The 15,412-nt window shown below is 25.0% G+C and overlaps 7 protein-coding genes across 7 annotated transcripts; 4 read left to right on the top strand and 3 right to left on the bottom strand.

The window, feature by feature from the left end:
- Nucleotides 1-1,315: 1,315 nt before the first annotated feature.
- ENU1_119320 (rodhanase family domain containing protein) lies at nucleotides 1,316-2,107 on the top strand (the record flags this gene model as incomplete). The annotated part of the gene is made up of 1 exon (XM_008859781.1): nucleotides 1,316-2,107. The coding sequence occupies one exon, from the start codon at nucleotides 1,316-1,318 to the stop codon at nucleotides 2,105-2,107; it is 792 nt and encodes a 263-aa protein (XP_008858003.1).
- A 200-nt stretch (nucleotides 2,108-2,307) lies between these two features.
- ENU1_119310 (AMMECR1 protein) lies at nucleotides 2,308-2,868 on the top strand (the record flags this gene model as incomplete). Its single annotated transcript, XM_008859780.1, has 1 exon — nucleotides 2,308-2,868. The coding sequence occupies one exon, from the start codon at nucleotides 2,308-2,310 to the stop codon at nucleotides 2,866-2,868; it is 561 nt and encodes a 186-aa protein (XP_008858002.1).
- A 32-nt stretch (nucleotides 2,869-2,900) lies between these two features.
- On the bottom strand, nucleotides 2,901-4,663 carry ENU1_119300 (replication factor A, putative; the record flags this gene model as incomplete). Its single annotated transcript, XM_008859779.1, has 2 exons — nucleotides 2,901-4,372; nucleotides 4,426-4,663. The coding sequence occupies 2 exons, from the start codon at nucleotides 4,661-4,663 to the stop codon at nucleotides 2,901-2,903; spliced, it is 1,710 nt and encodes a 569-aa protein (XP_008858001.1).
- Nucleotides 4,664-4,807: 144 nt separating this feature from the next.
- On the top strand, nucleotides 4,808-5,923 carry ENU1_119290 (CDP-alcohol phosphatidyltransferase family protein; the record flags this gene model as incomplete). The annotated part of the gene is made up of 1 exon (XM_008859778.1): nucleotides 4,808-5,923. The coding sequence occupies exon 1, from the start codon at nucleotides 4,823-4,825 to the stop codon at nucleotides 5,921-5,923; it is 1,101 nt and encodes a 366-aa protein (XP_008858000.1). The 5' UTR covers nucleotides 4,808-4,822.
- Nucleotides 5,924-6,143: 220 nt separating this feature from the next.
- ENU1_119280 (competence protein ComEC, putative) lies at nucleotides 6,144-7,268 on the top strand (the record flags this gene model as incomplete). Its single annotated transcript, XM_008859777.1, has 1 exon — nucleotides 6,144-7,268. The coding sequence occupies one exon, from the start codon at nucleotides 6,144-6,146 to the stop codon at nucleotides 7,266-7,268; it is 1,125 nt and encodes a 374-aa protein (XP_008857999.1).
- A 529-nt stretch (nucleotides 7,269-7,797) lies between these two features.
- ENU1_119270 (serine/threonine protein phosphatase PP1, putative) lies at nucleotides 7,798-8,729 on the bottom strand (the record flags this gene model as incomplete). Its single annotated transcript, XM_008859776.1, has 2 exons — nucleotides 7,798-8,279; nucleotides 8,327-8,729. 2 exons carry the CDS (start codon nucleotides 8,727-8,729, stop codon nucleotides 7,798-7,800), a joined length of 885 nt encoding a protein of 294 aa, XP_008857998.1.
- Nucleotides 8,730-8,830: 101 nt separating this feature from the next.
- ENU1_119260 (Ras guanine nucleotide exchange factor, putative) lies at nucleotides 8,831-13,123 on the bottom strand (the record flags this gene model as incomplete). Its single annotated transcript, XM_008859775.1, has 1 exon — nucleotides 8,831-13,123. The coding sequence occupies one exon, from the start codon at nucleotides 13,121-13,123 to the stop codon at nucleotides 8,831-8,833; it is 4,293 nt and encodes a 1,430-aa protein (XP_008857997.1).
- Nucleotides 13,124-15,412: the final 2,289 nt, after the last annotated feature.

Here is a 15,412-nt window from a genome sequence, read left to right as displayed (position 1 = left end):
TTGACTAATTTTCTTTTAGTCTTAACCACACTATTACAAATCCTTTTCCTTGCTTAATACCTCCATATATTTATAATTTCTTTTTTAATAAGTGCAAAGTCTTATATTACAACATGTAATATTCAACATAATAAATTGTCGCACCCTTTACGACATTAACAAAAATATTTCATATTCAAATATACCATCATAACCAGATAATAACATGGAGAGTCAAAATATGAAATGTATTAGTGTTTGTGTGTGGTGTTATTTCAGATGTGCCACATTCAGTCTTTCGATCAATGTTATAGTAAAAATAAACAAAGGAATGAACAATAACAAAATAAATAAAAATGGCTATAAACCTATTTAGGTTTATATAATTAATTATTTGAAAAAAACTATTAAAGAAAGGAAATGTTTCAAAAATTCAATAAAACAATTAAAGGATTTTTAATATTTTCATTAGAGATTAGATGACACAAAAAAATTAAAAAAAAAATGATTTAAGAAATGATTTGTTATTGATGTCGCCATATGTCAATAGAGAAATATGGAATTAACGTATTTTATAAAATATAACAATACAAAATATTTTGAAGAGAAAGTCTCCAAAATAAAAGAAGTGATGTTTCATAGAAATAAGTAAAATAGTCTCTTATCAGTGAATTGGTTTAGAAAGATAAACAATCAACAAGCTCATTACAATTTTTGAAGTTATTATATAACTTTATAAGAAACAAAGAAGAGAAGTTAATAAACAAATGAAAGAATTAATGTTTAATAAAATAAAGATTAATACCCTATTAGAATATTTTACTTTATAATAATCAAACAAATGAATTAAATTACAAAATAAACGTTAATAATAATTAAACAAAATGAAATAACTCCTTTTATTGTTGTTAAAATTGAATTATTTAGTATATGTAGTAATTGATCTTTTTTTCTACTTTGTTTTGAATAACTATTTCACATAAAAATAAGCCAATCAATTTTATTTAGTTTCATATTTGCTATATATAGAGAAATGGCTTGTCTAAATGAGTTAGCAAAAAAGGCTGTTTTTTAAGGTATTTGTTCTTTATGACTTTAAACATTTGGATTTTCTTAATAACATAGGATTTTCATGAAAAAGCAACCTTTTTTATTTAATTAGAATATAGAGAAAAAAGTAGGTTTCTGACATGAAAATAAATAAAATTGAAACATTATTCATTGGTTGTTTTTTAAAGAACCAATACAAATGAAAGCGAAAAATATGTTTAGCTTACAAGAAAAGAATCAGTGAGAGCCATATTAACATCTCAAAAATCTCTAGGATTGCTTCATTATGAAAGCAACAAGAAATACATTTAATTCTATTGCTATGACAAATTCAGTTGGATCTCTTTCTGACATAATCAATAATCAGAATAGAAATTCCACTTCTGAACTTGTTGTATCAGATTCACCATCACCTAGAATAAGTAAAACACCAGATTTAAATATTAGCTTTAGGAGAAGGGTAAATAGAAGACAAACATTAGCAGAATTTCTTTTTTTTTCTAATTCACCTGAATCTGTAGAAGAAAATGTAATAAATTATAATATGTTATTACCTTCAGAACGAACTATGTTTGGTGTTAATGCAATAACACCGTTAGTTCTTTGGGGAGCTATTGAACATCACTCTAATATTCAATTAATTGATTGTCGATTTCCATATGAATTTGCTGGTGGTAGAATTCATGGAGCAATTAACATTTGGAATGAACAATTATTAAATGAGCATTTTCCTGTTGCAAAGGATATGCCTCAGTCTTCTTCTATTCTCATATTTTATTGTGAGTATTCTGGAGAAAGAGGTCCTTCATTAGCTAAAAAGCTACATTCAATTGACAAAAATTCTTTAAATCCTTATTTAATATACAATGAAATTTATGTCATTGAAAATGGCTTTTTAAATGTTTTAAAAACTTTTCCTTGTCTTATTGAAGGTGTCCATATTGCTATGGATAATGCTAATTATTCTGAAGAAAAGGTTTATTATCTTCGTCAAATTAAATCATCTTCAGGGTCTAAAACTCCAAGAAGCCCTTCTTCATTCTCTTCATCTTCCCGTTTACTTTCACGCTCATATTAATCAATTCAAAAAAAAATCACTTAATATTCAACAACAAAAAAAAATAGTGATTATAATATACTTTCATGTACATTTTTTGTATGTTTATTGTTTGATCTAATAAACTTTATTAAAAAGTTCAACTTTCATAATAAATCAAACTAATATTCTTCATTTTTTTATTTATTAAATCTTAAAAAAATATTGACATTTTTTTTAAAATGGAAGCATTCACAAAAGAACAAGAACAATTCCTCATTAAGTTAGTAAGAGAATGTGGTAGAAATGAAATAGAAGGAGAAAGAACTGGAGAATATAAAGAGGAAGCAGAAAAATTAGGACTTGACTGTAGTTGTGGTGGGTGTTTTGTTACTTATACATTACATGGTGATCTTAGAGGATGTATTGGATGTTTTTCACCTCATGGTCCTTTTTACCAAATTGTGAAGAAATATTGTAAATATGCCCTCCATGACGACCGATTTGATCCAATGACATTAAGTGAATTTGAACAAGTTGATATTGCTGTTAGTATGTTAACAGAACCAATTTATGTTAAAGATCCTTTAAAAGCAGTAATTCCAGGAATACATGGAATTATTGTAAGTAAAGGGAAATTAAATGGAACATATTTACCAGAAGTATGTACTGAAGAAAATTGGGATGTTAAAACATTTGTTACTCATTGTGCTCGATATAAGGCTGGTATTTATGGTGATGTTTTAAATGATCCTGAGGTAAAATGGCAAACGTATAAAAGTATTGTTGCACATTCAAAATGAAATTTTATATTAATGAATAATAAAAAATTTAATTAAAATATTTTCATTTCATCAATAACAGTAAATACTTCATCATGTTTCATAGGATTTATTTTACCTTTTACTTTAAGAATAAATTCTTTACCAATGAATTTGTTCATTTCTTTTTTAACATCGTCTTCATCTAAAACATTCATCTCATCAGCACTCATATTAAATAGTTTTCTAGCACATTCATCAAATATGATAGCCCATTGTTCAAATGACTCTTCTTCTTCATTATTTTCGAGTAAAACATTTACTTTATAATATAATTTTCCATTTCTTTTTCTATTACATTTATTACAATATGAATATCCTTCTTCTTTCTTACTTCTACATGTTTCACATCCATAATATGTTAAATCATTTGTTTTAATTATTTTGATACGAGCTTTAATAATAAAGGTTGAAGGATGATTATTATCTCTCATTTTAACTTCATCACAATATTCTTTTAATCCTTTAATTCCAATAACTTCATTTGATTTTCTCAATTTTTTTGAAAGTTCATTAAATAAAATATGTGCACTATCTTTTTTAATATTAAGAAGAGATTCATAACGTTGTTGTGAATATAATAATTGAACATAATTTGGAATATCTGAATATTTATTAATAATAATTATTTGACTTCCTTTTTTTAATTCACCAAAATAATTATCTCCATTTTTTGTTTTAATGATTTTACATTTTGATATAAGAACAATACTGTTAGTATTAATCTTTTCATTTACTAGCGATACAAGAGTATTTGAAAATATTTGAATATTAATAGAATATTGACTTTCATCACCAATAATAATATCAGTTTTATCTTTATTTGTATTATTTAATGTAATATTATTAATATCTCCTTTTTCTAATACACATCCAATAAAATAAAAATCACTTGATAAATAATTTGTGTTAATAATATCATGAATAGTATCAATTGTAGTAATAAGTGATGGAATTGGTATTTTTGCAAGTGCAATTGAAGTAGCACTGGTGACAATCCCTTCAAGATTGTTCATCATTCTTGTTTTAATTTTTTCTGAGGTTTCATTCATTTTTTTAATTCTTATTTTATTCATAACAATAGTTTGTTCTTCAATAATTGATGAATAAAATTTATCAACCATTGCATTGAAAAATGATACTTTAAATTCACTTCCTTCATTATCTTGAAGAATAACTGAAAAAATTTTACCTTCTTCATTTCCAAATTCATTAATTCTTGATTTATGTACTACATATCCTTTAATGCAACATTTCATTGAATCTTGCTCTTTTAATAAATTAAATAAAATACTTTCATCTTCATTTATTTGTTGTTTATCATCATCATCTTCTTCTTTTTCTAATTCATTTGTAATACTATGACGTTGAGCAGTTGGTAAAGTATTTTGAGAATTTTGGCTAATAGGTAAATGACTATTTTCTATTCCCAAATATTGGTTGACATCAATTGGACTTCCTATTAATTCATCAAAAATTTCTTCACCTAATAAATTATTTCATAAATCATTAAGTAATCATTAACTTAATAAAACAAACACTCAAAATCTTTTACGTCAATGTATTTCTTTTCAGCAATATAAACACAGCTCCTAATACACACTTTTTGATATTGATGTGCTTGATTATTTTTTGGAAATTTAGCACGTGAAAAATATTCACCATCACTAATAACAATTTCAACTTCACTTTTTATTTCTTTAATTTGTACATTAACATCTCCACAATTACTTCCAGTTTTAATAATATCTTCAATACATCCTCCTGTTATACTCATTAAACTATCTTAGATTTTAAAGATCTATTTTGACTTTTTTTTCTTCTTTTCAAACAATTTTTTTAGTTTTGTTATTTCGTTTTCTTTTCTGTTATTTTTGTTAAAAACCCTGATATTTCTTTAATTAGTTAAAAAGAACTTAAAATGTAAAATTTAAAGATGTTTATTTCAAAAGAAGGTTTACAATCTCTTCATAATTACTCTTTCAAAGGTGAAGATCATTCATTTTGTGCAAATCATATATTAGCTCCACTCATTTGGGAACCATTATTAAAGAACGTTATACCACGATGGTTAGCACCAAATATTTTAACAACAATTGGATTTATTTCAATGACAGTTGCATGGATAATATTGGCTATTACTGTTCCAACAGGAACAGAACCAATTCATCCAATAATATATCTCTTAACAATTATTTGTATTTTTATTTATCAAATAGCTGATAATGTTGATGGAAGACAAGCAAGAAGAACAAAAAATGCAACACCATTAGGAGAGTTATTTGATCATGGAAATGACTCATTAATGATTGGAATATTTGCTCTTGTTGTTGTTTTAGCATTAAAAACAACCACTTTATTAACATTATCAGTCTTATTAATGTTATATTTAATATTTTTCCTTTCTCATTGGGAGGAATATCATACTGGTGTTTTAATTCTTGGTCCATTATTAAATCCTACTGAATTACAATTAATGGTTATTGGAATGTTATTAGGAGAAACAGTATATTCAGATATTATTACTATTTCAATTTTTGGATTCCAAGTAAATACTACTATTGCTTTTTGTGTAATTTTTGGAGCATTTGGAGCATTAGCTATGTATTCATATAATGTATATGCTTTTATTAAAGATACTAAAAAATGTTCTTTTAAAGATTCTTTAAAGAGATTATTCCCTTTTATGCAATTCTTTTTATTAACAGGTGTTTTATTCTTATTAACGGATGAAGTATTTATTAGAAATAATTTCCATTCTATTGTTGCAATTACTATTCTTCTTAATGCATTTATAACTCAAAGAATTATTTTAAATAGAATTTGTAAAGAAGAAGTTGATTCATATTATTATATCAATATTATTTATGCCTTTTATGTCTTTTTAATGGTTTGTAATGTTCAAAAAGATTTAATTACATTTATTATGTTATTAATTTCTATTGGACAAGAAGCATTATTTGCTGTTATTGTGTCTCTAACTATGTCAAAAGAAATTGGTATTAATGTTTGGACTGTAAAACAATGGGCAGAATAAATAGAATTAAGTATTAAAATTAATCAAAGTTCTTTATTTACTTCTTCTCATTTCATTTGTTTTATTTTTAAAATTGAGGTTAGAAATTTCTTATAGAAATATTTCTATTCTTTTAAATTTATTCCGTTTATTCTTTTTGATTAAAATAATAATTATAGATTTTCTTCAAGAAATTAGTTATATTTAAGTCTCTTAAAAGTTCACTTGATTAATCATTCAAATGTACTTTATTATAATCTGTTTCTATATCCATCATGGTATTGCTACTTCTGGGATTGATATTCATATATTTAATGTTGGACAAGCAGATTCACAATTAATTGTTTTCCCTTCTGGTTATTCTATTCTTATTGATGCTGGTGAAACTGCTCCTTCATCAATGAATTGTAAAAAAATTGCTGATTGGATTTTTGAAATTCTTGGAAGTTATCATATAAATGTTGGAGTAGCAACTCATCTTCATGATGACCATATTGGTACTGCTTTTAAGAATGGATTTTGGTATCTATTAGAAAAAAGTGGAATTATTTTTGATAAATTTATAGATAGAGACTCTGGAATAATTAAAAATAGTCTTGCTATTTGTGATGATGTTGAAGATATTAACTGGCATGTCATTGGATCATATGGTGATACAGCAATTAAATGGGTTTGTTATGCTTCTAATACTCAATTAAAGACTCAAATAATGAAAATAAGAGAAGTTGCGAAACCATGTAGTAATCAAATTAATCCTCCAGACAAAGATGCATTAGTACAAATTATTGTTTCTGATGGGTTAGGCGTCTTAGAAGATGGAAAGCCAATATCTCAAGATTTTCATAACTCTACTAGAAAACCAAGTGAAAATGATTATTCAATTGCTTTACGTATTAAATATGGTGATTTTGTTTATTCAACTGCAGGTGATTTAGACGGGTATTATTTTCGTGATAGTAATATTTATCATGACATAGAAACTCCATACAAAGATGTGATTGGGATAGTTGATGTTTATCACGTTAACCATCATGGTTCTGAACATTCAAATAATCTAGATTATCTTCAATCTCTTCAACCAACAGTTGCTGTTATTTCATGTGGACAAAATAATAGATACTCTCATCCAGCTCAAACAAGTATGGAGCATATTACTGCATATTCTGAAAAAGTCTTCTTGACAAATGACTGTAATCCAGAGGTAACTAATAACTTTATGGAACAAGTTGTAATTGTAAATGATAAGATTCTAATTCATTATCCAAAAAATGGTGAAAAATTCTATGTTTCAGATAGCACAGAAACATTCAAGAGAGCTTTTGCTGTAAAGAAGAATAAGCCAATACCTGCTGTATGCAGACTTTAATTAGATTGATTAACTTAGAATAATTAAGTAATTATCTGAATGATATGATTCTTAGTTATTTTTTATTCAATTGGTATAAGAAGAATAATTAGGTTATGAAATAAACAAGCAATAACAAAAGAAGTTTGTATATTAAAAGTCACTGAAAGAAACTGAAATAAAAAAGGTAGAAAGACTTAGTCATAACTTAAAAAATAAATACCTATAATAAAATGATAAATAATACTTTTTCAAAAAGCATTGTTGTATTTTAAGGCTTAATATATTGTCTAATTTTCATGGCTAATAATACAAGTTTATTTTTATTAAGTAGATTGTAATTGATTCTAATATATATGTTCAAATTAAGTCACTTTTGATTTAATATATGGTTTAAATGAATGTTTAGTGTTATAAAATATAGACTAAACACAAAAGATTATCCCGTACTTAAGTCTACACTTACCTCAATTCAATAATTCAATAAACTTTTATACAATTCAAAAAAAAAACAAAAACAGAAAGAAAACAGAAACAATCCATTCAATGTTTATTTATCAACTTTTAGAATTACAAATGAACAAGTAAGATCATCTGCAACAACCATCATTGCTCCTGAATTATTTAATGCATTACAATAAACTGGGGAACTAAATAACGTGACTAATTTTTGATTAAACTTAAATTGATACCCATCAACTACTTCATGTCCTCGACAAATTAATTCTAATTCATTTCGTTCCATAAATTCAATACAAACATCTTCTCCATAGTAATGAGACATTCCCCTAACAGTGTTTGGTTTCCATCCAAACATTGACCCAGGGTCTGACCACAATAAATCACAAACCATGCCTCCACATGGTATTTGTAGAGGTCTGGAAATTGTTTGTATTTGACTCAATAATTTTAAGTCAGGTGAAATACCGCCATGAACACATAATATTTTTTTATTTATTAATGCCAAAATTGGTAAATAAGCAAAAGTAGCATTAAATCGTTTCCAAACACTTTCATCATATCTACGAATACCTACCTTTTAATGTCTTTATATCTAAATGTTAATATAAACAACAAACATTCATCATAAAACCCAAAAACTCGGTTAATTTCTTCACATTCATGATTTCCTCTAATAATAAAAAATTGTTGGGGATAACGTGCTTTTAGTGCATAAACAAGGCATAGCACTTCTATACTGTGACACCCTCTATCAACAAAGTCTCCAAGAAATAAGAATTTTTCTTCAGTATAATTTACTGCTTTTAAGAATCGAATTAAATCAGTAAATTGTCCATGTAAATCTCCAATTATATTAATTGGTGCTTTTAATTCCATTAGTGTTTCATCTTTACTTACTTCTTCTTGGAATACATCGCAAAGTTGCATAATTTCATCTTTTGTCACAATAATATTTTCTGGAAATGAATTAATAACGTTCATTAGTCTTGAAATAATATCATCTAAATGTGTTGTGTCCATAAGAGTAGTTAGAAATTTTATAAATTTAAGATATTATTTTTGTAGTTTCATTTTATTAAAGTAAAGGAAAAATAATTAATAAAAATAATAATGGTATTGATTTAATTATCTTCAAATGTTTTAGAGTGAGATAAGTCAAATGGATTATTTTTATTCACTGTGGATGGACGAATTAATGACTCTCTTTGGGAGGCATTTGATCGAGGAACAAATTGGTTTGTTATACTATCATTTAGTCCAATGCTTTCTTCAGGCTTTTCATGAGAAGATGAAATATTAGATTTAACAACAGGAAGTTTTGGAAGTGGTCTTGAAGTACCTTGTTGTGGTTGAAGTCTTTGTGTAGAGACAACAGAAGCAGAGGTAGACAATGGTGACTTAGAGATATTTCTTTTTGGGAGGGGTGGTCTAGGTCTAGAAGTAGTGTTACTAACCAAAATAGGTGTTGTATTTGAACAAATAGAATCCAGTTGAGGACCAGGAGATTTTCTATCACTAGGTACTATGTTTACATTTATAAATATTGGTGATTGTGGTTTTTCACATGGAGTAGCACATGGTGATAGTTCAGTTGAAGGTGAACTAGAATGTGGACTTTCCTTAGACCCCTCTTTGTTTTCTCTTTCTTCTTTCATTTTTCTTATGATTTCTTCTCTTCTTTCACTACCTTTTCTCATAAAATCACATTTTCTTGGTGAACAACAATGGAATGTTTCTTCTCCTTTTTCCCATCCACTTCTTTCAGAACTAGGACTATTGTTAGAACTTCCTGGAGTAAAAGATTTATTAACTTCATTAGTTAAAATAACTTTATCTTCTGATTCTATAAATTTGTTTCTTACACGTGGAGAGAGTGATGAACTTCTTTCAGTTTTTCTTTCAAATGAGTCATTTCTGTCTATTAGTTGTGGATCATTAGAACTATTAACCTCTGTTAATTTAAATCGTCCTATTGCTGATTTATGTGTTTTAACAATTTCCTCTTCTTTTTCATCAATTTCTTCATCTCCTTCAACAACAGCAGCACACAATAATTCATCTGAAATAATTGAACCATTTCTATTCTTACCAATTTTTAATCTACTTCCTTTTGAATGTTTTAAAGTCATTGTATTAATCTTCTTAAATGGACATTTTGTTGGGTTCTTCACAAGATCTAAATGAGAATTTTTATGATTTAATAATTTATTTACTGCATTAGGTTCATTTACTGCTTGTTTAATATCTTCAATATGTTTAATTCTCACTTCTTCATCCATAATAGGAGTTAATGAATAATTTCTAATCATTTCAATAAAAGTAACTGATGGGATTTCAATTGGAGGTAGTGTAGGGAATTTTAGAATTAACAGTTTAAATATTTCTTTTGCAACAGATTCATCAACCAACTCAAGGAATAGAAATTGTGAATAAGAAAGTATATGATCAATTTTTGATGGATTTGGTAATAGCCATTGACTAAATAATTCTAAAATAACTTTCACCAATCCACGTAAAGAAGATGAGATATTTGAATATAATTTAAATAAAAGGTCTTGTTGTTCTTTAATTCCTAATTGAGTGAAGTTATTAATTAATTCTAAATCATTAATAGGTAATAATGGGATATTTAAAGTATAAAAATACATATAAAAAATACCAACTAATGTAGGAGAAGGTAAAGTGTCATAACGAATAAAAACTCCACTTTCTATCTTTTCAGATTGAATCATTGCATCTTCCAAGGACATATTTTCAAAGAAATGATCTTCAAAAAAATCATTTTTAAAATACATTGCTTTAATAATTTCTATTAGTACTTTTGGTGAATGATATGATGAATTTTGAATTACAAATTCTGGACTAATTCCAAATAATTGATATTTATTAAATTTAACATGGTTGATATGAAGATGGAATATTAATTGTTGAATAACTTCTTTGTCTGCATCAAACAAAAGTTCATTATTTGTAAATGGTGTTGACATTCCTCCTTCATTAGAAATTCCTTTTTCTATCATTTCAAATGGATATTCATATTTAATACGTAATAATACTCTTGGCTGCTGTATAAACATTAATACTTTTACAAAGTCTAATGGAAAACAACATTGAAACACTTTTTCTTTATATAATAATATGAATTGGTCAACGACCATTAAAGTGCATTGTTCTGGTAATGTATGACCAGTTCCATCACACATTTTTATTTCAAATTTTTTATAATTCCAAAAAGAATTAAATCTAATTTCATCAATGTCTAAGTTACTAAAATATAATGAAAGAGAAGATATATTAATAAGATATAACATATCATCTCTTTTCCAATTATATTCTTGAAGACTATATTGAATAGATAAAAATCCTTCAACAGTAAAGTCATGAGAAATTTTTAAAGGAATAAATGGGAATGAATTTAAAATATATGTATGAAATATTGGATATTGTTGAATTAAAGGAACAGTATTATCTATTGGTATTTGACAATTAGCTAATGACCCATTATATTCAAAAATACAATTAACATATTTTACTTCACTTAATACAGTAGCAAAACTAATTGTTTTAAATGTATGTTCAAAAAATACTTCGTCAATAATTTTATTAGGAGGATAACAGTAATTAGGTTGATTTTCAAAGAAGAAGAAAAATATTTTTTTATTTTGATAATTAAACTCTTTACCATTAATATCATTTAAAATTCTTCCTAATGTTAAACGTTCTTTTAATGGTAAGAATCTTCTTATTTTAATTTGATTAGGTAATACTACTGATATAGACAAATGTCCATCTGGGATTTCTTCTTGTGTAAATACTTCTTGTGTAACACAATCAGATACTTCAAGTTGTTTAGAAATATTATATTGAAAAGAATCACTTCCAGGCTTTTTTTCAACAAATTCTCCATGTTGTATTTTATCAATAATATATGTTTGATATTCTTCAGATTTTAATATTTTACTTCCATATGAAAGTTGTTGAATTCTATTGATTGTAACAACAATATCACTAAGTTTTCTACATTTAGCAAAATTAATTGTAGAATCAGATGTAATTGTTTTATTACCATCATTAGTAAATAATAAATCACTCAATATTAATCCTAAAAAGGGTACCATTGCTGCTGTACAATTATCTTCAGCAACTCTTAAACTTTTCCAATTTCCTTCCATATTAGCTACTTTTCTTACTGTTTCAAATTTCTCTTGAATATCATTACTTACTGCTTTAAATGTTCGTTTTAATCGATGTAAAGCTGAAGTTTCAAATAAAGTTACAATACAAACAACAATAAAGAAATTATTAAGTTGAAGACAATAATATGCAATAAGGTCTAATCGTTCCACAATTAATGAACGTTTTTGTAGGTCATTTTGTCCTAATATTAATTCAGTTAAACAATTTTGAAAAGCATTATAAAAATTAGTCATTTCTATAATATTAAAACATTCATTCTTTGTTGTATTTGAAGTTGACTTAAAGAACTCTACAAGTTTAATTTTTCTAAAAAGTTCAGAGGTAAATAAAGTAATTTGTTTAGCAAATTCTAATGGTGGAAAATCCATTAATTTTGGTTCTCTTTTTAATTTAAAAACATTATGTAATGAAGGTGTAATTGGTTGTACTGTATCACTAACACTTTGAATTAACACAAGACTATTTCCAGTTAATATTCTTTCCATAACATCAGTAATAAGAAGAACTTGTTTTTTCATACCATATCTTTTCATTAAATCTAAAAATTGATTTGTTTGTTCTACAATAGGCATTGATTTATCAATACTCATTTGCCAAGTATTTTCAATCCAATATTTAATTGCATTAATAATTCTTGCTTTAATTTTTTGTGATAATATTCCATCATTACAACAACATTTCTCAAATCTATCTTGAAGCATTGAAAGCATTGTGTTAGTTGTTGTAAAAGAAGAATGAGTCCAAATAAAAGCTCTCATAACATCACTATCTTCTGTACAAACACAATTAATAAGAGAGTCAATACATCCACTCATCACAGCATTATTTTCTCTAATAACATTTTTTTGGAAATATTTCATAAAAAGTGTATCTTCATATTCACCAGGAAAATAAATTAATTTATTTTCATTTTTCTTTACTTTAATCATTTGGTTTTGACTTTCATTACTTTTATCAATACTAACTAATGTAGAACTTCCATTTTCTTCAGGCTGAAGAACAAATGTAGGGCATTGATGATTTCTACTTATTTCAAGTGTTCGGCTAATTTCAGTTTGAATTCGTTGTGATGTAAGAAAACTTTTCCCATTTTTTAAAAACTTAAATAATATCCCATTTTCATTGTTTTTAGATGGATTACTATTATTTCTATTTGTACTAGCAAATAACTTACTTGTGATAGACTGGAGCAAATGGCTTGAGTGAATTTCTTTCATATAAAACACTATAAAATAACAATTTTTTTTTATTTTTTTTCTTTTCTACTCTTTTAATTATTTTATTATATTTTATTATTTCTTTCTTCTTTTCCTTTTTATTGAAAATAAAAAAACTTTTTTTTTTATTGTGTTTTATAAGAATCTTTTCTAATGTAGGATAAATAACAAATGGTTATTACATTGATTATTGAATAATGTAGTTGTGTGTTGTAAAGAAAAAAAGCGAATTTCAATATCATATAATTGAATGTCAATAGTATTAAATTGAGTAATGGTATAAATAATGAAAGAAATACAAAGAAAATTGGATTAGAAAGATGGAAAGAAAAACAAAGAATAACACGAGAATAAAAACAAAGAAGAAGAAAATAACACATTTCAAATCAAATGAAGAAATAGAAGAATAGATTAAAGAATATCAAATGAAGAAAACAGAAGATGAAGAAAACATCTGGATGAAATGAATGAAATAAGAAAAGACATAATTTAGAAAGGAAAATGAGAAACAGAAAATACTGATGAAAAGAAACAATCTAATTTCAATGAAATGATGAAAAATAAAAAGTACAAGAAGAAAATAATGAAAAGAATGTAAAATAAATAACATAGAAGAAGAAACAATGAAATAAATAAGAAATAAGAAATTTTCAGAGATAAATGAGAGAAAATGATGAATGAAAAGAAGAAGATATAAAAAACTCTGAATAACACCAAATTTCAATTAAAATCAAGAAAACAGAAAGAACAAGAGAAGAAATAAACAATCCACAAAAAGAAAATGAGTCAGAAAAACAAATAATATCAAAACAAGAAATTGATAATGAAAAATCAATAACAAATAAAATACAAAGAAAAGAATAATATGTATGATAACACAGAAAGAAGAGAATACAACAAACAAAACTATGAAGATGAATAAAACTACAATAAGAAAAAGATTGAATGATAAATAAAAGAAATGAAGAAAATACTGAATATCAAAAACAAGAAATAATAAATAAACAAGAAAAAAACAAAGAAATAGAATAAACAAAGAAATAGAATAAACAAAGAAATCGAATAATAAATGATATATTGTATTAAAAAATAATAGAGAAATAAAAATACATCAGAAATAAGATAGGAAGAAATAGAAAATATAATAAAAATGACAAATATTATAATAAATAATACAAATGAATATCATAAACAAATTTCACATCAAATACAGAATGATACAATAAAATGAAGTGAATGATATAATAGAAAACAAAAGAGTATAAAAACATGAAACAACAAAAAATAACACTACAAATAATGATGAAGAATATTTTAATATCAACAACAATAAAATCGAGAAATTTGCAAACATTAAAGAATAATTTCAAAGAAACAAATGAATAAATAATAATAAATGATTAATAACATGAGAAATGATGAAATTGAAAGGATAATCAGAAATCAAAATGGAATTAAATCCATCTTTAAAATAAATGAGATAAAAGAAATATCAAGAAATATCAAGAAAAGAAGAAGAAAATACACAAAATAAAAAGAATAAAATTCTTTTCAAAGAATAAAAGAATAAAAGAATAAAATATCTGAAAGATAAAAGATGATTGATGAATGAAGAAAATCAATAAAAAGAAAATAACAAGAAAATAACATAAAGAAGAAACACAATATGAAATAGAAATGATAATATCATAGAAACAATGAAATAATAAAGAGAAGTGATGAAAATAAAAAATGAAAAACAAAGAAACAACATGAAGAATGAAAAATATATAAAATACAATAATGTCACTAACACAATAATTGAAATAAAATTCAATATTAAAATTCAATATTAAAATTCAATATTAAGAAAATCAATAGAAATCTTGAATGACACAATATAATAATAACAAAGAAAGAAATAATACATGATAAGAACAAAGAAATCAAATATAAAATAAAATGAGATAATTGAATAAAAGAAAGAAGGATAGAACAATAAAACAAATAAAGAATAAAGAAAGAATACAAAGAAATAAATGAAATAAATATTCAGAAAATAAAGAAATAAAAAAAGAAATAAAAAGAAATCAAGAATATTAAAAATAAGAATTTAATAATAACAAACGAAATAAATGTCATGAAAGTATCACAAACAACTATAAAATGACGAAGTAATAAAAAGACTCATAAACACGAATAATCATCCTTAAATCAATAACAATCCAAAATAATTCTCTCAATACTTAATTATTTGTTATTTCTTTTATTCTCCTCATTTAATATATTATTTATTAGCCCCTATTTAAC

The sequence above is a fragment of the Entamoeba nuttalli genome (genome assembly GCF_000257125.1).
Source record: "Entamoeba nuttalli P19 unplaced genomic scaffold asmbl_5101, whole genome shotgun sequence".
NCBI lineage: Eukaryota > Evosea > Mastigamoebida > Endamoebidae > Entamoeba > Entamoeba nuttalli.
The sequence above is the reverse complement of the archived record's forward strand: the minus strand, read 5'-3'. Positions and strand labels throughout refer to the sequence as shown.